Below are 16,426 nucleotides of genomic sequence, written 5' to 3' on the forward strand. Positions count from 1 at the left end.
GTATGCATAGTGGTGTGTCTGTAGATACACGCATCTGCATCTATGCAGATGCATGTATGTCTGTATGAGTGAGCACAACTCCATTTTCTTTAACTGTCCCGGCCCTGCCCTCCCTTGGCCTGGTTTTTTTTTTTTTTGAGGACGATTCATATTATTTTCAGGTCAGCAGTGGACCTGGAGAGGCTAACCTTGAATAAATTCTGGGGCCTGTAGAACTGACTCACTGCACAGGTTTTTTGATCTTGGCTTGGGGGCTGGCGCTGAGCCCAGCTCTCTGTGCTGCAGATATGAAGACATGGATGCATCAGATTCATCTTCTGTGGCTCCTGGCTCTCTCACCTATGAAGTCTCCAGGGAAAGACTTGCATTTTGCAGATGAGTTTTTAATGACAATCTAGTGTTTATGACTGCCGCTGTCTACAGAATATGCCTACAGACCAGGTCTGTGGGAAGGACATATATACAGCTTATTATTTCATTATGACAGAAATTATGAGTCGCTACTACTACTACTATTTACTACTTATACTATACTTATTCCTACTATTGCTGAGAGGGGTTTTGGGTGTGTGGAATGTGACTTGACAGCAAACTGTAGGCTTTGCATTCCCTGCACTGCAACAAAACAATGGAAGACTTAGCTCTCCTGTGGTTTTTCAGTTTTAAGAGACTTAATTTTTCTTTCTTGGACCTGAGGTCACCAGATATAAACCCTGTGGTGTGCTTGGGGGAACTTCCGGTGTTACGGATTAGCCTCAAGTATGCAAGACATGTACTTCTGGTCCTGAGAATCAGAGGTCTTAGCATGATGCTAAGCTTCAGGAAAGGCAGGATTCAGGGGAAAGTGGAGCTGGGAGGAAAATGGGCCTACATCATAGGAAGGCTGAAGCTGAAGGATTTGGGGGGGGTAGAGATAGGGACATGGGGAGGACACAATTGGCACAATGTGGGGTGCTATGAGCTTATAGTCGAGGGGTGGGTGCAGGCTGAGGATCCCCAGTTTGTGGTCCAGTGCTCCTGTCTGTCTTATGCCTACATATATGTCCATATCTTTCTCATCCCCACATAGGTGTCCACATCTGTCTCAGGCCCATGTACATATGTCCCTGTCTGACTTATGGCCACAGGTGGGGGCATCTATCCACATTTGTCTCATCCCCACGCCTATGTTGATGTCTCTCTCATACCTGTGTGTCTCTGCGGGATGCCACGTCTCTGGGACACACCACTTCCTCTGGCATCTCCATACTATATTCCCAATGTTATTACAAGGACAGTGAGGGGCTGATGGGGCCGGCCCTGCATGCTGGTAGTTGTTTGAATTCTCTGAAGCTTAAAGATGGGGTTCCTGTTTAAAGTGGAAAATCTGATTTTCCACTTTAGAGCTTTCTCTTGTCACTTTCCATCTGTTGTTGTCCCTCAAAAACTCCTAACCCTTCCTGCCTTGGCTGCTGCATAGAAGTTGACGTCATCCTTCACTGCCTTATCCACCTCCTGGCTGACTCCTGTATGCCCACTGCCCTGGCCCTTCTATACTGGCCATTCCAAGTGTCCAGGCAGGTTCTGGAAACTTCCAGGTGAGGCAACACACACCAAGGGGGCCAACTTTTGGTTCTCTCGTCTCCTGGTTCTCTGATCCCCATTCCCACCTTTAGGTTCCATATCTGCAGACTCCAGCTCTTCCCTCCCTGGCTGAAACAGCTCTATGTGTCTCCTCTATCTCAGTAAGCTGTGTGAGATCCTGGGGTCTGTCCTCCATCTCAGACACCTGCATGAGTGTGGTGGAATTCCTGATCCTGGAGGTCTCCTTCTCTATCTATGTCAGGAATGTGTGTAAGTGGGTGAAAGGGTCCCTGATCCTGAGGCCCTCCTCCTGAGGCCCTCCTCCATCTCAAGGCCATGTTCAGCTTCTTGTGCCCATGCAGGGTAGGTACACCCCATCTTGATGCCTCTTGTAGAGGGGTGGGCATCACTTGCGTTGTCTTCTTCATCTTCATCTTCTCACAGATCCCAGACTGTCTGCTCCTTTAGCAAACACCCCTGTCCTCCCAGTCCTTATTGGTTCTGCACATGGCTTCACACAGATCCTGCCCAGTGGAGAGAATCACCCATGTGAATGCAACATCCTGTCGGGGGCCTAGAGGGAGACATAGCTTCTTCCTGTGACTAATGAAATGGGGTCCCCTGGGCTGCTGGCCATGGCTGGGTGAGTTAAGCTTCCTTTCAGTTGCCCTCTGGCTTCAGGCTCACCCTGCTGTGCTTGCTATGGACTCAGTTGTGTGCAGAACAGGTCAGGAGCAACTCTGCATGCCTGGGGAAGAGAAGGAACTTGGGTCTCAGCCTCGGGAGAGATGCCTTTCCCTTTTTTAATCAGCACTGAGTAGGTGTTGGAATGGATAGATGGACGGACTGAGAAGGGGTTGCCAGGGGTGAGACCGGTTTGTTTTGGGGGTCAGGGCCCTGGAATTCCTCAGCAGTTCCTTGGTCCCTTTGTTCAAGCAGAGATGGGCTGATAGAAGGGGTAATGCCACAGAGAGAATGTCCAACAGAACATTCCAGACCTTCCAGTGATTCAGGGGATAGTCTCAGATCTGTTCCTCACTCTCCTCAAAACACTCACCCTGTCCCTTCACTGCCCCCCCCCCCCCCCGTTGCCCCAGCTTTTAGCTCCAGGACCCTTCTAGAGCTGCATGGCTCTTTCCAGGAAAATGGGTCTTGGGTCAGGTTGAGGGGCTCTCTGGGCAGGTCAACTTTCCTTGCCATGCCACCCTGGGCACTGCCTGTTCAGGCCAGCCTCATCTTCAATGGCTGCTTTGTCCTGTTGGTCTGTGCCTCTCATTTGCCTGGGTTGCCCATCCTCTCCATCCTCCCACACTTTCCCAAGCTCCAGCAGGAATCCGCTACATGCATTGTGACAACTTGAGACTTCTTTCCAATTCTCCAGTTCCCTTCCCTGTTCCACTTCTGCACCTTAAGGTGCACTGCGGGGCTGGTGCAATAACACAATGGGTAGAGCATTTGTCTTACATGTAGTTGACCTGGGTTCAATCCCCAGTACCCCATATAATCCGCCTAGCCTGCCAGGAGTAATTTCTGAATGCAGAGCAAGGAGTAACCCCTGAGTACCGCCAGCTGTGTGCCCCCAAAAACCACCAAAACCAAATCAAAGTGCCACTCTCATTTGGCCATGAGTGATCTTAGAGACCAGAGCACTGCTGGGTGTGGTCCCCCCCCACAAATTAAAACATTCATGAATAGGGGCCATAGCGATAGCACAGCAGGTAAGGTGTTTGCCTTGCATATGGCTGACCTGGGACAAACCCGGGTTCAATCCCCAGCATCCAATATGCGTTCCCCCAAGCCTGCCAGGAGTGATTTCTGAGCACAGAGCCAGGAGTAACCCCTAAGCGCTGCCAGGTGTGGCCCCCAAACCAAAAAATAAAAACCCATTCTTGAACAGACCTCACAGGACACCCCATTGTTGTGATCAGTTGGATAATGCCACTTCATTCACAGAAAAACAACAACAACAACAACAAATAAAACCTCCAGAATTTACCAATTTAAAAAGTCCCCAGCCATCCCCTCACCCCCAATAAGTCTTTCTCCTGCAAAAGGGCAGCCCACTCTTATTCAAGTTGCTGGTTGATATAAAGCGTACCACAAACATTGGAGAGTGCAGTTAGAGAAATGACTGCACTAACAACTATCATAACAATGATAGGGAGTGAGAGAAATAGAATGCCTGTCTCAAGACAGGCAAGGGGTAGGGGAGGAGGAAGATGGGGGCACATTGTTGGTAGGACAGTTGCACTGGTGAATGGGGGTGTTCTTTTTATGACTGAAACCCAATTACAAACATGTTTGCAATCCTGGTGCTTAAATAGAGATATTATTGAAAAAATAAAAGCTGCTATTCACAAAGAGTAATATCTCTGATGCCGACATCTGATTCCATCTTCGCCGGTTTGTGCTGTGAACAAGCAGAAATGTCATGTGCATTCTGCCCATTGTCCAGTTCCGGTCAGTCATGCTTGTGGAATGGACCTGTGCTTTTTGCCATGCCAAGGGACTATGGCTATCCTGTCCAAACAAGTGTGTTTTTGTACAAATATCCCCTAGTTTCTGCCTTATAGAAACTCAGTTCCCAGAAGCCAGGATCTGCTCCTTAGTTGCTTATGCTGATTGGAGCTTCATTGCCAGGCTAAACCTGGATTTTTCTCAGTCTCCCAGGCTTGCACATTCAACCCCTCACCCCAGGAACTCTCCATTAGCACACCTGGTTGGGGGGGGGGTTCCTGATGGGACTTTACACCCCTGAAGAAAGGACACTGGCCAGCCCCAAATCTCACCTTAAACACTCTGTTTTTCATTAGGAAAGGAAGTTATTTTGTTTGTTTGATTTGGGGCCACATCTGGCAGTGATCATGGCTTACTCCTGGCTCTGCACTCAGGACTCACTCCTGGCGGTGCTCAGGGGGTCATATGGGATGCCAGGAACTAAACCCAGCTAGGGCTGGTGCAAGGCACACACCCTCTCCACTGTATTGTCCTCTGGCCCCAGAAAACGAAAGTGTGTTCTTATGCTTTGAAAAGTCTCACTCTTGGGCCCGGAGAGATAGCACAGTGGTGTTTGCCTTGCAAGTAGCCGATCCAGGACCTAAGATGGTTGGTTCGAATCCCGGTGTCCCATATGGTCCCCCGTGCCTGCCAGGAGCTATTTCTGAGCAGACAGCCAGGAGTAACTCCTGAGCACCACCGGGTGTGGCCCAAAAACCAAAAAAAAAAAGAAAAAAGAAAAAAGAAAAGTCTCACTCTTTGCAGTGATTGCTCTTTCTGCTGGTGGGGTGCTGCAGGGTCCCCCATGTTTGAATAAAGCCAGCAAGATCTTGAAATGTGCTCCCCCAACTCTGTTTTTTTTTTTTTAATATAAATTTTTATTTTGATCATAATGGCTTACATATTTTTGACCCCCCAACTCTGTTTTAACAACCAAGCCAGAGTGGCCACACTTGGGGGTCTTATCTACATGCAGTTCTCAACCCATTTTGGCCTGACCTGACCACACAAAGATGCTGCCCCCACAGAACAGGGGTTGGGAGGTAGGTGGGCAGCTCCCCAGACCGTCTCAGGCTTGATTGTGGATTCAGGGAAACCCATCCTGAGCTTCCCTATGGTTCTTTCCACCTAATTAAAAGTAGGAGAAGCAAAATGCCAGGAGGAAATCTTCCTTTCATACATTTTAAAGAGCAAGAGCCCTGCTCCCTTGCTCCCTCTGTGTTCCTTGCTGGATACTGAAGATTTCATCTTCCTTTGGCCTCATTGGGGATTTTCAGTTTTGCAGTGTGGCAAGGAGGCAAAGGGGGCTTTAGAGGTCTTCAGAAATGGCCAGATTGTGTGTGTGTGTGTGTGTGTGTGTGTGTGTGTGTGTGTGTGTGTCTGGGGAGGCAAAAAGGGCTTCAGAGGTTTTCAGCAATGGTCAGATTGTGTGTGTGTGTGTGTGTGTGTGTGTGTCTGGGGAGGCAAAAAGGCAAAAGAGGTTTTCAGCAATGGCCAGATTGTGTGTGTGTGTATGTGTGTGTGTGTGTGTGTGTGTGTGTGTGTCTAGGGAGGCAAAAAGGCAAAAGAGGTTTTCAGCAATGGCCAGATTGTTTGTGTGTGTGTGTGTCTGGGGAGGCAAAAAGGCCTTCAGAGGTTTTCAGCAATGGTCAGATTGTGTGTGTGTGTCTGTGTCTGTGTGTCTGTGTGTGTGTGTGTGTGTGTGTGTCTGGGGAGGCAAAAAGGGCTTCAGAGGTTTTCAGCAATGGCCAGATTGTGTGTGTGTGTGTGTGTGTATGTGTGTGTGTGTGTGTGTGTGTCTAGGGAGGCAAAAAGGCAAAAGAGGTTTTCAGCAATGGCCAGATTGTGTGTGTGTGTGTGTGTGTGTGTGGTTGTGTGTGTGTCTAGGGAGGCAAAAAGGCAAAAGAGGTTTTCAGCAATGGTCAGATTGTGTGTGTGTGTGTGTGTGTGGTTGTGTGTGTGTGTGTGTGTCTAGGGAGGCAAAAAGGCAAAAGAGGTTTTCAGCAATGGCCAGATTTTGTGTGTGTGTGTGTGTGTGTGTGTGTGTGTGTGTACGCGCGCACGCATACTGGGGAGTTTTCTCCTCCTGGCAAAGCAAACCACCTGATGAATGGAACCACTCCTCCCTCCACCTCCCAGAGCTGCTCCTGCCTCACTCCTCATGAATGGGAAGAGGAGGGTGGGAAAGCTGCCCAAGGAAGGTTCTCTGGGGATTCCTGGCAGACTCTTGGGGTATAGCTCCCTCCCTGCAGGGAGCAGGAGGAGGAGGAGGAGGAGGAGGAGGAGGAGGAGGAGGAGGAGGAGGAGGAGGAGGAGGAGGAGGGGAACCTGATGAAATGACCCTGGTGTTTTGCAGCAAGTGACCAGATGCTTTTTCAGCTTCATCACCAGCTGCTCATAGGCAAACACTGTCCCCCACCCCCAGCCGCCCTCCTGTCGTGTGCCCGGCAGCCAGGAGCTTCTACACCAAGAAAGGAAGAAATCAGGAGGGTCACTGGCTGTCCACCCCCGTGGGGACCAATCACCAAGGTCTCTCGCGTCCCCTGGTGGGCTGGCTCGGCGCTGCAGCTGCTGCTGGGAACCAGACCTGGGAGACACGAGTGGGTCTCGGTCATTTGGTCTCCGCTCTGCTCCCACCGCTGCCCAGGACTCTCCCACCAACCAGACACCCACCTTTCCTGGGATTGGGCAGGCGGGTCCAGCTCCAGCAGGGGTGCCCGAGCCCTCGGTGTGGTGTCAATCCTAGTGGACAGCTCACACGGACAGGCAGACAGACAGACAGACAGGCATCCTTGGCTGGAAGGTGAGTGTACTGGTGCAACTTGCCCGGGGAGTGAACTTGCTTTTGGACACAGGCAAGGTAGTGAGTGGGGGCCCAGAGCTGGACTCTCAAGGGCTGGGTGGGAATTTGGGGGTGTCTCTGAAGTGTCCCCCTCTGCACCTTCAGGATGCTTGATGGGCTTTGAGACATCCCTACCACTGCTGGGTATCCTGGGCAGAGGGGCAAGAAGGAGTTGGGGGGGGTCAGGTGAGGGGGTGTCTCGGGACTGTTGTGGAAGTTTGGGGTGGGGTCGTTGTGATAGGAGCGGGAGAAGATGGGAGGGAATGGGGCTGGCCAGGGCAGGTGGTGTTTGTTTTGGGGGTTCCCCCCTCCCCAAAAGTGGCTTGGGAGGAGAGAAGCAGCTGCCTTGGGTCTCACCGAGGTGACCTGTTGAGAATTGGGATCTCCAGATTGTGGGGTGCCTGGTCCCCTAGAAAGAGGAGGCTGAATGCAGCATCCCTCCTCTTGTGTGGGCACTGAATGTCCCCCACACTACCCAGGGGTCCCCATGCATTCCAGGGGTTTGGAGAAGGAGTAGGAAGAAGAGGAGGAGGAGGAGGAGGAAGAGGAGGAGAAGTAGGGGAAGGAGAAGAAGGAGGAAGAAGAGAAGGAGAAGAAGTAGGAGGAGGAGAAGGAGAAGAAGAGAAAGGAGAAGAGGAGGAAAGAAGGAGGAATAGAGGAAGAGAAGGATGAGAAGAGGAGGAGGAAGAAAAGCAGGAGGAGGAGAAAGGAGGAGGAGGAGAAAAAGAGAAGAGAAGGAAGAAAAGGAGGATGAGGAGATGGAGGAAAAAAAAGAGGAGGCAGAGGAAAGGAGGAGGAAGAGGAGAATGAGAGGAAGAGGAGGAGGAAGAAAAGAAGGAGGAGGGGAAGAGGAGGAGAAGGAGAAGAGAATGAGAGGAGGAAGAAAAGCTGGAAGAAGAGGAGGAAGAGGAGGAGAAGGAGGAGAAAAGAGGGGAAGAGTAGGAGGAGAGGAGGAGGAAGAAAAGCAGGAGAAGGTAGAGGAGGAGGAGAGGAGGAAGAAAAGAAGAGAAGAGGAGGAGGAGAGGAAAGAAGGAGGAAGAGGAAGAGGAGGAAGAGGAGAAGAAGGCATCCTAGGGTGGCTACTCTGCTCCAATCTCAAATTCTGGGGGGTGGGGTTCCAGGGAGGGGTGGCCACTTGCCTTTTTTTTGTTGTTGTTTTTGGGTCACATCCAGCAGCATTTAGGGGGTTACTCCTGGCTCTATGCTCAGAAATCGCTCCTGGCAGGCTCGGGGGACCATATGGGATGCCTGAATTTGAACCACCGACTTGCATGCAAGGCAAACGTCTTATCTCCATGCTATCTCTCCGGTCCCTCCTTTTTTAAATTATGTCCTGGATTTGCTTTCAGGAGGCACCCAGAAAAACCAGCCCTTTGGGGGAGCTCTGGGCATAGTCGCATAGGACACCCCACATACCCACCCAGGTGTTCCTGGAGGCCATGGATGACATCTTGGCTGCCAACTGGAGCGCCCAGGAGGCCAATGCCAGCACCGCATCTCTGGAGGACCCTTTGGGGAACCGCACAGTGGCTGGACCCCCGAAGCGCAATGAGGCGCTGGCACGCGTGGAGGTGGCCGTGCTGGGCCTCATCCTGGTGCTGGCCCTGAGTGGCAACGCGTGTGTCCTGCTGGCCCTGCGCATCACCCGCCGCAAGCAGTCTCGCCTCTTCTTCTTCATGAAGCATCTCAGCATCGCTGACCTGGTGGTAGCCGTGTTCCAGGTGTTGCCACAGCTGCTTTGGGATGTCACATTCCGTTTCCAAGGGCCTGATGCGCTGTGTCGCCTGGTGAAGTACCTGCAGGTGGTGGGCATGTTTGCCTCTACCTACCTGCTGCTACTGATGTCTTTGGACCGCTGCCTTGCCATCTGCCAACCCCTACGGTCCCTGCGTCGTCGGGCTGACCGCCTGGCCGTCCTGGCCACTTGGCTGGGCTGCCTAGTGGCCAGCGTGCCCCAGGTGCATATCTTCTCCATGCATGAAGTGGCCGATGGTGTCTTCGACTGCTGGGCCGTGTTCATCCAACCCTGGGGGCCCAAGGCTTATATCACCTGGATCACATTGGCTGTCTACATTGTGCCGGTGATCATCCTGACTGCCTGCTATGGTCTCATCAGCTTCAAGATCTGGCAAAATGTTCGACTCAAGACGGCCGCCCAGGTGGCTGAGGAGCTCCAGGGGGCCAATGCAGGGCGCCAGGCCCTGGCCCGGGTCAGCAGCATCAATCTCATCTCCAAGGCCAAGATCCGGACGGTCAAGATGACTTTCATCATCGTGCTGGCCTTCATCTTCTGCTGGACGCCTTTCTTCTTCGTGCAGATGTGGAGTGTCTGGGATGCCAACGCGCCCAAGGAAGGTTAGAAGGGAAGGAAGGACTGGCTGGGGTGCACCCTGGGGAGGGGAGGGAGTAGGGTGGGTAGAGGAGGGAAACTGCAGTGTTGGGGGGAGGGTGAGGGTGAGGGTGAGGGGGGTTTGGTGATGGAAGAAGCAGGTTTGTGAGTTTTGAAGTTGGCACCAGCACTCAAAATCCAGAATCTGGGGACAAGTGATTTGAAGCCATGTTGGTGCTTTGCAAAATGGTAGTAATGGAAAGGTTAAGAAGCCCCTTCTGCAAACATATCACTTGCTGTTTTCCTGTTGCTATTGGAGGCCACAGGTGCTAGGAATTGTTTGCCCAGTCCACTCCCCTTGAGAAACCCCTTGAGAGCCCCCCTTGAAACCAAACTTGAGACCCCCTTGAGATCCTCCCTTGAGACCCACCATGAGACCCCCCTTGAGACCCCCTTGATAACTCATCTTGAGGTAGACCTTGAGAATCCCCTTGAGACCCCCCCTTGATACCCCACCTTGAGATCTACCTCGAGACCCCCCTTGAGAACCCCTTGAAACCCAACTTGAGAGCCCCTTGAGACCCTTACCTTGAGACCCCCCTTGAGACCCCACCTTGAGGCCCCCCCTTGAACCCACCTGAAGACCCCACCTTGAGACCAACTTTGAAAACCCCCTTGAGACAAACCTTGAGACCCCATTGAGGCCCCCCTTGAAGCCTCCTTGAGACCCCATCTTGAGACTCCCTTGAGACCCACTTGAGACCCCATCTCGAAACCCTACCTTGAGATCCCCTTGAGAGCCACCTTTAGATCCCCTTGAGACCGCATTAAGACCCCCCTTGAGACCCCACCTTGAGATCCCACCTTGAGACCCCCTTGACACCCCTGTTCTTGAGACCCCTTTGTGTTCCCACCTTAGGACTCCCTTGAGATCCTACCTTGAGACCCCCCTTAAGGCCCCTATTGAGACCCCCCCTTGAGATTCCCTTGAAACCTCATCTTGAGATCCCCCCCTTGAAGTTCTGCCCTTATGAGAGTTCTGCTTCCTTCAAGCTACAGCTAAACCTTAAACCCAAGTCCTATAGTGCTCTGACATTGTATAAGAGGGACATGGGGGTCTATAGTCTCCTTCCACCCCCAAAGGGACTGGACAGCGCTTGGGGTGGAGGTGAAGCGAGAAGCCCAGAACCCTTAGAGTGGTGAGTATTGGGGACCCAGACCCCACCATGATACTCTTGGGGGAAGTGAGGAAGGGCTTTCAACCTGCCTGGGAATTCTGGGATAAAAGGTAAAGACAGAGCAGCTCCCACTTCTGAAAGGAAGGGCCCATTTTCTGTGCCACCCCCATCCCTGCCCCCAGGTTCTTGGGGAACATGTGAAACCCTTCCTCATTCTGGCATGCTGTTCTGGGGTGCTGTGGGAAGACTGTGGAAAGGTACACTCAGGAACCATGGTGCCATACCCACTGGGCAGTGATGTGGATCCTTGCTGGGCTAGAATTGAGGGTGTTATATAGCCCACCGAGCAAGCCAGACTCCATGTCCAGCGCCTTGCAGACTTCAGGGTCCCGGTGTTGGGTGCCTTCTTGCCAGGGTTCCCCCAAAACTAGTCCTCTGCTTTCAGTGAACAGGGACTGAATTCCCCTGAGGGAGTCGGCAGTGCCATATTTTTTTCACACTGCCCCTGGGATCAGACCAACTTTCTCTGGCCTTTCCAGCCTGGTGGTTGGTGGTGGTAGCCATTTTATCAGGATTTCCCATCTGCTAATTTCATGCTTCAATTCAAGCCTTCTCCAACTCTTCTTATTTTTATTTTCCAGTCTCAGTCAGAAGCAGTCAGAGACAGGCCATAAAAAACAGAACAGCAGCAGGCAGGCTATCAGCTAAATTCTAATGGGGATAGTGGGGTGGGGTGGGGGGACAGGGGGATTGTGCTGTGGACAGGCACTTACGTAGCAAGTTCTGGGACTGAGGTTCCCCAAGGCATTTCTCAATCCTCTCTCTCTGGGAATAACATCTTTAAGAGGGTCTTAAAGAGGGGCCGGAGCGGTGACGCAAGCAGTAGGGTGTTTGCCTTGCACGCGCTTACCTAGGAAGGACTGAGGTTTGATCCCCCTGCATCCCATATGGTCCCCCAGGCCAGGACCGATTTCTGAGTGCATAGTCAGGAGTAACTCCTGAGTGTCACCAGATTTGGCCCCAAGACAAAAAACAAACAACATGAGAGGGTTTTAAAGAAAAGGGTCTTGTGGGATGCTTAGGAATTGGTTCCATATGAAGCTAGTGGCTTTTCCTTGTGAACAGTCTGGTTGTTGCTCCCTGTTTCCAACCTGTGTGATGGCACTGCTTCTTGTTAGTTTTGTGGGAGGTGCAGACTGGAACCTGCCAGGTCATGGGGCCACTCTGTGCATCTCTATTATGTGGGTGCTCAGTCTTTGACAGTCATCACTGTTGACTGTGACCCCAGTTACTTGCTCAAGGAGCGGCAAATCACTGGTGATTTGTCTAAAGGCCCAGGTTTCTGCTTCTAGAGTTATGTTCTTGTACCTCGCTGCACAGCCCCACATCCTGGGGTCAATGCCTCCCTCTTGGGCCTTGAAGGCTCTTCCCTACATGGGCTTTCAGTCCCAACCCATGATCTCATTCTGCTATAGACAGGGACTGGAACCTGCCACTGCTCACTCAGCTACAACTGAGTTGAGACAACTGTCTCAACCAAAATGACCTTCCTAGGTATGAGGTAGCTCATGTATAGTCTCACACCCTCACCTCCAACTCTCTTCACCAGGCCCTCGACTCACTGCCAGCCTCAAAAGATTATAATACCTGCAGAGATCCCTGGCTGAATTGGGGGAGCAGGAAGCACTGGGAGGCTGGTACCCCAATTGATGGCCTTCTGCATCTGTGGGATGGCTGAAAACTTGCCTTGAGTCCCAGAGCAGGAGGGAGGAGCCCCCATTCCCACTGGGGGAGCAGTGCCCCCAGGAATGCCACTTGTCAGCTTGTCAGCTGTTGGGCTAAATTGGGCCTGGGTATGGTGAGGGCAGAGAGTGGCTCGAGAGTCCCAATGGGAGAACCTCTGAGTCAGCTGAATCTGCAGGAGATGGTGGTGGTGTTGGTGGTGATGAAAGACCCTTTGCTGGGGCCAGAGCACCCCTTGTTCTAGGATGGGCCCGCAGCCCCTCTCACTGCTCTAAGTCCCTCTAGACCTTCACTTTATATCTGCTGCCAGCCTGATCTGGGACCAGCCTCAGAGTTGACTTAATTCCAAGTGGTAGAAGGAGTGACTGGATTCCCTTCTTTGCCCTCACATTTCTTTTTTTTTATTTTTTGAGAGAGAGAGAGAGAGAGAGACAGGGAGTGAGAGGGGGAGACAGGGGGAGACAGAGGGAGTATGAGGGAGAGGGGGGACAGGGGGGGAGAGGGAGAAGGGGAAGAAGAAAGGAGTAAGAGGGAGAGAGAGGGAGGAAGAGGGAGGAGAGGAAAGAAGAGAGAGAGGGAGAAGGAGGGAGAGGGAGAGAGAGAAAAGAGTGACAGGGAGAGGGAGAGAGAGGGAGGAGAGAGAGGGAAGGGGAGGAGGAGAGGGACAGGGAGGGAGAAGGGGAGGGAGAGAGAAAGGGAGGAAGAGAGGGAGGGAGAAAGGGAGAAGGATAGGGAGGAGGAGAGAGAGAGAAGAGGGAGAGGAAGAGAGGGAAAGGAGAGAGAGAGAGGCCCTCACATTTCTATACTCTCCCTCCTTTCTCCCTCCCCATCATTCCCTCACAAGTTTTTCTCCTTCTTTCTCTGTCTTTACTTCTTTTGTTGTAACTTTTTTTTGGGAGGGTCACACCCAGCATCCTTCAGGGGTTACTCCTGGTTCTATGTTCAGAAATCGCTCCTGGCAGGCTTAGGGGCCATATGGAATGCAGGGATTTGAACCACCATCCTTCTGCATGCAAGGAAAATGCCCTACCTCGACGCCATCTTTCCAGCCCCCTTTTGTTGTAACTATATTGTTTTGTTTTGTTTCTTGCCACATCTGATAGTGCTTATGACTCACTCCTGGCTCTGCACTCAGGAAACAGTCCTGGTGGACTCAGGAGACTCTATGGGATACTGGGGATTAAAACTGGGTCTGTTACATTAAAGGCAAATACTTTTCCTTCTGTACTGTTGCTCTGGTCCCTCTATCTGCATTTTTGCATGGTAAGATCTGGGGTTCCTAAATAAAAGAAGAGACAGGCATGGGACATAGCTCAGGGACATGTACCCGATCCTAAATTTCATCCTCAGCACCTATGGTCCCCCACCAGGTGTGTCCTCACTGGGCCTGAGAACTCAATGATCAGCCCGATTGACAGGTCATAACAGACACTAGCTTATGGTTACCTGAGCACTGCCACCCCCAAGAATAGAATTGGAAAAAAAGGAAGCAGCTTCCAGAGCTTCTTTTGGGGAGCCTGGCACCCAAGGCCGGATCCTGCCCCACCCACCACCTCCTGTTTCTAAACAGGTCACTGGGACCAGCCTGTACCCTGTCCATGGCATGTTCCCACGGTTGCTCTGATCATGGCTAAAGAACAGGCTTATCTGGGACATGGCCCAAGTAGGTTCTGCTGAGACAGGACCATGCAGCACCCCCCCCCCACCAGAACCAGCCCATTATTCCTGCTGGCCTGGTGGGGTTCAGTGGGGCCCCATCCTCACCCAGCCTGGCCAGGCAGAGGCAGAAACATGGGAGCTACATGTTTTCTGTGTTAATGGTAATTCAGGGAAAGCCCCAAATGCAGAGAGTGGGAGGTTTAGAAGGGGCAAAGCAGAGCTTGTGCCCCCAGTAATTCCTTGTCACTTCTCAGCACCTGTTTCCTTTCCCTTTATGTGCCATGTCCTCTATTCCATTAAATGGACCTCACTCTAGTCTCATTGCATTTTCAACCCTCGCTGGATTTATTTCATGTGTTTTCAAGTCTCTCTGGACTCATTTTCCCTGTGTTTCTAAAGTGAATTTTCTCTTCTCACCATCTGGAAGGAAGTGAGCTATTCCTTTCAGCTTATTTATGCAGAGCACATGAGATTCCCCAAGTCCAGCTCCTTCCTCCACTTGCTTTTCTTCCTTTTGTGACTTTAGGGTTAGGCTCTATCCTTGACTTTCTACATGTCATCTTGTAGGATCTAAGGGTTCTGACTGTCATGGTTGACTTTGGTTCTGGCGGGCAACCAGGTAACCGGGCACTTAGCATGCTATTTCTCACATGTGTTCATTGGGTCCTGCCTCAGTTACCCAGAAGACTTTTTTTTTTGGAAGAAACTGTGTCAAGCCCCTACATCTGACTTGATGGTCCTGGGCATATCTGAGCATTTGGCCTTGCAAACAGTTTTCATAAATCCTTCTTCTTCTTCTTCTTCTTCTTCTTCTTCTTCTTCTTCTTCTTCTTCTTCTTCTTCTTCTTCTTCTTCTTCTTCTTCTTCTTCTTCTTCTTCTTCTTCTTCTTCTTCATTATTTTTGGGTCACACCCAATGGTGCTCAGGGGTTACTTCTGGCTCTGTGTTCTGAAATCGCCCCTGGCAGGCTCAGGGGACCATATAGAATGCCAGGAATTGAACCACAGTCCATTCTGGGTTGACTTCATGCAAGGCAAACACCCTATGGCTCTGTTCTGAAATCGCCCCTGGCTTTCCAGAACCACATAAGCAGCTGTGTGGGGACAGAAAACTGCTGTGAGGGGCTGAAGAGATTGCACAGCAGTAGGATAGGGCATTTGCCTTGCATGCAGCTGACCTGGGACAGACCCGGTTTAATTCCTGGCATCCCAATTGGTCCCCTGAGCTTGCCAGGAGTGATTTATGAGCACAGAGCTAGGAGTGGCCCTTGAGCATTGCTGGGTGTGGCCCCTAACCAATCAATTAATACATAAAATAAACTGCTTTAAAAAAAAAAGAAAAATTTGGGGCTGGAGTGATAGCACAGCAGTAAGGCCAGTAAGGCGTTTGCCTAGCACATGGCTGACCCAAGATGGACCTGGGTTCAATTCCTGGCATCCCACATGGTCCCCTGAGCCAGGAGAGATTTCTGAGTGCATAACCAGGAAGAACACCTGAGTGAGCACCACAGGCTGGAGCTTCAAAAGCAAAAATAAAATAAAAAATAAATAGGGGCCAGAGAGATAGCACAGTGGCGTTTGCCTTGCAAGCAGCCGATCCAGGACCTAAGGTGGTTGGTTCGAATTTTGGCGTCCCACATGATCCCCCATGCCTGGCAGGAGCTATTTCTGAGCAGATAGCCAGGAGTAACCCCTGAGCACTGCCGGGTGTGGCCCCAAAACAAAATAAATAAGTAAATAAATAAATAAATAAAACTGCCAGGAGCTGGGAAGTGGCTGGAGAAAGTGGGGTGTCCTGCTGTGTGCATGCTCAGGAAGTGGGGAGAGGAATGTGCAGTGGGCACAGGCAGCCAAGTGTCCAATGGACAGATCTGAGTGTGCCAGCTCAGCAGAGCACATTGTTGGGCTCTGGGGTCCTTATCCAAAAAGGGGCCTGGGCAGTGGTATCTTCATGGACTGAGTCTGGGAGAACAGTGCAAGGTGGGCATCCCCAGGGAGAGGGCCCAGGCCCACTGTTGACCTCACACAACCCCGTCTCTCTAGCCTCGGCCTTCATCATCGCCATGCTGCTGGCTAGTCTCAACAGCTGTTGCAACCCCTGGATCTACTTGCTGTTCACCGGCCATCTCTTCCACGAGCTCCTCCAGCGCTGCTTCTGCTGCTCGGCTGGACACCTGAAGTCCAGTCGGCCTGGTGAGACCAGCGTCAGCAAGAAGAGCAGCTCGTCCACCTTTGTGCTCAGCCGACACAGCTCCAGCCAGAGGGCCTCCATCCAGCCATCCTCCATGTGACAGCAACATCTGTCTGCCACCCCCCTGGCTGGCTGAGCACTGGAGGGTGAGGGGAGCCTAGCTGTCACCAAGTGCCCAGATGGACCAGCTGGCTCCCCAACCTGTGCTGTGACCCTGGATGAGTCAGCGGCTTTCCCCTTCTTCTCCTGGACCCTTATTTCACTCCTTTTTTTGCAGGATCCCACAGAAGGCTGCAAGGTGTTGCTGAGGTTTGGCCATCAATCAAGAAGGCTAATTCCAAAGTGGACATTTTCAGCACCTTTTGGTACACACCCAACAGGCCAATACTGGGTGCAGGGCTTTCCTGTGAGAGCTTTTGCTTCCAT

The 16,426-nt window shown here is 51.7% G+C and overlaps 1 protein-coding gene across 1 annotated transcript; it reads left to right on the plus strand.

Moving 5' to 3' along the window:
• Positions 1-8,340: 8,340 nt before the first annotated feature.
• Positions 8,341-16,221, plus strand: OXTR (oxytocin receptor). Its single transcript, XM_049766299.1, has 2 exons — positions 8,341-9,256; positions 15,853-16,221. The coding sequence occupies exons 1-2, from the start codon at positions 8,341-8,343 to the stop codon at positions 16,098-16,100; spliced, it is 1,164 nt and encodes a 387-aa protein (XP_049622256.1). The 3' UTR covers positions 16,101-16,221.
• The last annotated feature ends 205 nt before the right edge of the window (positions 16,222-16,426 follow it).

Source organism: Suncus etruscus, chromosome 20, assembly GCF_024139225.1.
Source record: "Suncus etruscus isolate mSunEtr1 chromosome 20, mSunEtr1.pri.cur, whole genome shotgun sequence".
Taxonomy (NCBI): domain Eukaryota; kingdom Metazoa; phylum Chordata; class Mammalia; order Eulipotyphla; family Soricidae; genus Suncus; species Suncus etruscus.

Excerpts from the sequence above, each read along its gene's own strand:
- OXTR (XM_049766299.1), top strand. The coding sequence starts at position 8,341 with ATGGATGACATCTTGGCTGCCAACTGGAGCGCCCAGGAGGCCAATGCC. Across the intron at positions 9,257-15,852 it reads TGCCAACGCGCCCAAGGAAG|CCTCGGCCTTCATCATCGCC; the intron begins GTTAGAAGGGAA and ends CCGTCTCTCTAG.